Here is a 5487-nt window from a genome sequence, read left to right as displayed (position 1 = left end):
GCAAGCACCTTTACTGGTAGATTCTTCTTGCCTGTCTCAGTCCTCAGACTTTTTTTTTTTTTTTTCGAGACAAGGTTTCTCTGTGTAGCCCTGGCTGTCCTGGAACTCACTCTGTAGACCAGGCTGGATTCCAACTCAGAAATCTGCCTGCCTCTGCCTCCCAAGTGCTGGGATTAAAGGCATACATCACCACCACCTGGCTTTTTTTGGGGGGGTGCGGGGGGAGTCCTCAGACTTGAAGGCTGAGGAGTCATAGGAGTTTTTGGTAGATCAGGAAGAAAAAGGGGAGTCGTTCATTCAACAAATGTTTATTGAGCACCTACTGTGTGCCAGGTAGTTCTAGAGACCTGGAAAAGAAGGGACTGGGGCAGACTGGAGTTGTCCCAGCTAAAGATCTGTTCTCAAAACAAGTCCTGCAAGAGGCAGGGGGTGAGCACCCCTGCGGTGCAAAGTGGAAGGTATAGTTACAGAGGCGGGGAGGGCTCCAGAAGGAAGACAGCGAGGAGTCCGGGTCTCTGAGGCTAGAGGCTTCTCCCAGCAATTATGGGCAAAGCCTCTGCGGGAAGAGAGAGCCCCGCATCACCTCCTCTTCAGCACGGATATGCACGATTTCTTGAGGGGTCCGATCTGAAGGTGGGCGTCCACACTCTCCAGGAAGAAGGCAGGCTTGAGCCTGTGGTTGAAGAGCCCTGAAAAATGGCTGTCCAGGCGACTCTGGAAAGGGTCAGTGGGGGAAGCCAGGGCACCGCTGCGGCGAGGCCGGGAGGCTTTGAGCCTCCGAAGAAGGCTCAGCTTTCCGTCTCGAACAGCGTAGAAGGCTAGGGCATGGTCAGCATACTCCAGGCAGACCCCGACAGTAGGCGAAAAGGCGTGGGGTAGCGGGGCCTCCAGTCCGCAGAACCAGACTGAGAAGCCACGCCCATTCCACTGCAGACAGCACGAGTGCGCGTTTCTGCCCAGCCGGCCCCGGTCGTAGGGCTCTTGCGGGGAGAAGCCCTCGGCCATGACGCCCACACTGACCCATCCTTCGATGATCTCCACCTCCCAGTAGTAGGTGCCCCGGTCCAGGGCGCCCTCTCCCAGCACCTGCTCGCAGTGCGTGAAGCGGGTGGGTGACTCCGGGTAGTTGATGGGACATAGTACTCTCTTGACACCTTTGGTTCCAAAAAGCTGCAGGAACTTGTCTGCGGTGTCGCTGTCCAGGTCCACGATGTAGGCAACTGACCCCAGGGACGGGATAGAGACGCAGATCACAGCCAGGCTCAGATGGAATCGTTCCCCTCCCGTCCCACCCCGCCCCACCCCGCCCCGCCCCGCCCCGCCCCGCCCCAGCCAACCCTCCCCCAAACACAGCCATGGCCTTTCTTTAGGACTGGTGAGACTCAGAACTAATGGAGACCACCCACGGAGATGACCTTGTTCACCCCAGAGATTAAGGAGAGTGTTTTCCCAAGCTCTGTGGTCCCAGGCCCTGTTTCTGAAGCCTAACAGCTAAACGGAGGTCCCTTGGTGGCAGCAGGCTGCCTACTTACACTTGAGGAAATAATCCCTGGGAGCCTCACTGTCCAGCAGGTTGGTGCTGTCAGGGTCCTGGGACTCCACATCACCTGCAGAAGGAGAGTGACGGGGAAGCCACCTCTCTGGCATACCTGTGGCTGACTGCAGGACTACCCTTGGCAGTGCCCCGCCCCCACCTGTAGATGTAATCCCCTCCCATCCTTCCCTCCTCCCAAAGCCCCCAGCCACCTGGGGACAGACACCCATATGGGACCATGTTCTCGTGCATGGGTGGTGTTTGAGCGCCCCTCCCACCCCCTGCCTCCGTGCATGCAGGGCCTTGATCCAGGGGAGAACCAGAAGAGTCCCCTCTGCCCCCTGGAGGCATTGCTTCAGTTTCTGGCAGGTTTACGGCCCTTCCCCTAGTGCCAGACACTTTGCCTCCTTCACGCCTGGATGGACACCAGATATCTGGGGGCCCAAATGGCCTATCTGGGGGAAGTGAGTCATCGTGGAGGGGCACCCACCTTCTGAGCCAAGTTTCTGCAGCCCATCCTCGTCACTGCCCAGCCCCCGCAGCTGCTCCCACTGGCTGGCACAGGCTGAGACGAGGATGTCTCTCACTGCTCTGACCACTTGGGAGGACTTGGTGAAGCTGAGTTCCCTGGGGGGCCCGGGCCCAGGGCCGCTCCCCTCCTCCAGGGCCAGCCGTAGTGCCAGGAGCTCCTGTGCCAGACAAACAAATGCCCAGTAGGTCTGCTGACCACAGCATCTCCCAGCCAGGGAAGGTGGCAACTGTCCTGGAATTGCGTCTGCCATCATTTCTCAGCCCCACCCCATCCTATCAATTCCTGGTTTTGGGGTTTTGTTTGTTTGTTTGTTTGTTTTTTGAGACAGGGTTTCTCTGTGTAGCTCTGGCTGTCCTGGAACTCACTTTGTAGACCAGGCTGGCCTCCAACTCAGAAATCCTCCTGCCTCTGCCTCCCAAGTTCTGGGATTACAGGTGTGCGCTGCCGCCCCACCACCACCTGGCTCATCCTCTCAATTCCTTCTAAGGCTCCTGAGCCGCCCTCACCTGGAGAAAGCTGACCGAATCCGCCTCTGGAACCTGACTGAGGTTGTGACGTGCCCTGCTCAGGCGGCTGCGCTGTTCCTCTTGTCTACGCAGGTCACCCTGGGACCGGCCCAACATAGTAGCCTCTCCCTCCTCGATGAACCCCAGCACCTCGGTCTGGAAGCTCTGAAGGGTGGCTGTGGCCTCAGCAAACATCTGGCTCACCCTCTCCCGCTCTGCCACGGCTGCGCTCTGCAGGAGAGCAACAGTAAGGGCAAAGGCCAGGCCTGCCCGCTGCTTGTGCCCACCCAGCCCCACCCAGCCCCACCGGGAGGGCAGAGGGCCAGCCCCAGCCTGCTCTGGATCTGAGCTAGGCTGCAGGAAACAAGGTGTTGGGATGAGCAGTGAATCGGGCACGTCTCGAGTGGGTCGTACCACAGCAAAAGCTTATGCGTGAGTTCAGAGGCCTGCTTGGGGGGTGCACAGGGGGGTTAGGGTGGGCCCTGACCTTGATGAGGGCCACAGTACGGCGGGACTGCGCGATGCCGGCGCCCAGCTCATCCATGCGGTCCTCCACGGCGCTCAGGACTTTGGACTGCTCTGCCTGTGGACCAAGTTTTGTGAGATTGGTGTCTGACAAGGGTCCTTGACCTGCAGCAGATCTCAGAATTTTGGGGTCTTGGTGGTGACATTTGTGAATGAAAGGACTGGAAATGGCTATGATATCCCAGAATATGCCCAAGGCAGCTCTGGCCCAAACTGGTGCCATTTCCAAATGCCTGGCAAGAAAACAGGCTGTGGGCATCTGACTACCTGTTGACCTGAGTAGCCAGTATAGGGCCACCTATGATTCTCTATTTGGGATTGTTTTTCCCAGTGGGGAAGAGGCAAAGTGTGAGAGGGTGGGGTTGGGTGTGGCTGAACCAGAAGAGAGGACACTAAATAGTCCCGGGGATTAGTTTCAAAAGAGCCTTCACCCCCAATCCAGCTCTGAAAAATGGGGATTCCGGGCAAATCCCTCGGGTCTTATGAGTCACGGCTCCAGGCAGGAGAGGCGGAAAATCCCAAAGCCAGAGGCGCCAAGACCGGGATGGAGGCCAAAGGAAACTGGGGGCGGGAGGTAGCGGGACACTGGGCACATGCTCCCAACGGCCCCAGAGCACTCGGACAGAGGGGATCTGTGTGGCCAGCTCAATCTCCACCGCTCTCCCGGTGCCCGCCACACCCATCCAAAGTGGCTGACTCAGTTCGCGACAAATCTGAATTGGGACCAACAAGAAGAGGGCACCAGCTACGGGGCCCGGTCCGCACCCAGCGGCTCCTGATCCCCACAGCCTCTAAGGGCCCAATGCAGATCCCTCTCCGGCTTTCCACCGACACGAACCTAGCTTCAGAGCCCGCGCGCGCGCACACACATACACACGCACACATTCTTTCGGCTTTTTGCCACTCTTTCGCCTACTCACTGGTCCCTGCTCCCTCTCCTTCCATCCACACCAGCTCCAGCAAATGGCAGTGTAGACCGAAAGAGGGTTCAAAGGTCCTCCGTATGGAGGAGGAAACTACGGCAGGGTCTATTGAGTCAGAGAGATGAAGCCCATGAAAAGACGGGAGGAGAGCACCAACCCTACAAAGTTGCTTCCTTGATCTCCGTGTGCACAGCTACAGTGATAAAAACAAATTTTAAACAGACACACCCGGAGAAGAGCGAGGGACTAAATAGCTCTCCTGCCCTGCCTGTCACCCAGCTCCACGTGCCCGCTCAAGGCGCCCCACCTCCTGAAGCGCGCGCTCCTGCTCCAGCGGCACGAGCTCATGGCCGCGATGCTCCTGAGTGGCACAGGCCTCGCACAGACACACACGCTCCACGCGACAGTAGCGCTCCAGCGGCCGCAGGTGGCGCGGACACAGGCTCTCCTCCAGCCGGCGCAGCGGGGGCACCAGGCGGTGGCCGCGCAGGGCGGGGCTGCGTTCGTGCGGGGCCAGATGCGCGGAGCAGAAGGAGGCGAGACAGGAGAGGCAGGAGAGCGCGGCGGGCAGGGCGGCGCCCTCGGGGCACGCGTCGCAGCGCACCGGCTCCTCACCCGCGGGCCACGGCTCGGGCGCGCAGGGTGCTGATGGCTCCGGAGCCGGAGAGGGTGCGCTGGGCGCGGAGGGCTCGGGCGTGGCGCCCCGGGCCGAGCCTGAAGCCGGGGCGGACATGGATCCCGGGCCCGAGCCCTGGCGGAGCTGCAGCAACTCGGACAGCGTGTGGTTCTTGCGAAGCTGCAGGCCGTCGGGGAAAGGCTCCTGGCAAAGTGGGCAGCGAGCCGGACCTCCGGAACCACCGGTGCCGCCTGCGCTCCGGTGCGGCCAGAGTGCGCCCAGGCAAGCGAGGCAGAAGTTGTGGCCGCAGGGTAGTGTCACCGGCTCCCGGAGCGGTTCCAGGCAGATGGGGCAGCTGAAAGGCCCGCTGCCGTCCATGGCTCCGCCGCTACCCGGGCACCGCCTGTGCTGCTCCCGCCTGGGAGGGACGTGGGACGGTTCGCGCCCAGCACCGCCCCCTGGGACCCTGGCCAAGGGTCCGGCCCCCTCCTACCCCTCCGCCGCCGCTCTGCTCGCCCCAACGCGGCTCGCCGCCACCGCGGCACCCACCAGCCAGCAGACGCCGCGGGGCAGGCCAGCCTTCCAGGGGAGGACGACCCTCTTGAACCCCCTACCCAGCGTGGGCGGAGGCAGTGGGACTGCAGAGAGGGCCATGAAAAGGAGAGGACCCGAGCGAGAATGTGAGGGGATACAAGGGAAGGAGGCGGAGAGGACATTTGATTCTCCTCCACCTTGGTCAGCCAGGTGCCATGGGAGAGGTGGGCATGCACAGCCGTGTAGCCAGCACCTTTCCCCTCCAGACCCCACCCCGGTACAGTTAGCAAAGTTTCCGAGTTGCTGACATATAGAAA

General features: G+C 60.9%; 1 protein-coding gene across 1 annotated transcript; it reads right to left on the bottom strand.

Annotated features, from left to right (window-relative positions):
• Positions 1–292: 292 nt before the first annotated feature.
• On the bottom strand, positions 293–5062 carry Trim47 (tripartite motif containing 47). The gene is made up of 6 exons (XM_052196744.1): positions 4328–5062; positions 3060–3155; positions 2573–2803; positions 2025–2223; positions 1533–1607; positions 293–1220 (listed from the first exon to the last, which is right to left on the bottom strand). The coding sequence occupies exons 1-6, from the start codon at positions 5012–5014 to the stop codon at positions 580–582; spliced, it is 1929 nt and encodes a 642-aa protein (XP_052052704.1). The 5' UTR covers positions 5015–5062; the 3' UTR covers positions 293–579.
• Between the last annotated feature and the right edge of the window lie 425 nt (positions 5063–5487).

This window comes from Apodemus sylvaticus, chromosome 10 (genome assembly GCF_947179515.1).
Source record: "Apodemus sylvaticus chromosome 10, mApoSyl1.1, whole genome shotgun sequence".
Classification (NCBI taxonomy): Eukaryota; Metazoa; Chordata; class Mammalia; order Rodentia; family Muridae; genus Apodemus; species Apodemus sylvaticus.
The sequence above is the reverse complement of the archived record's forward strand: the minus strand, read 5'-3'. Positions and strand labels throughout refer to the sequence as shown.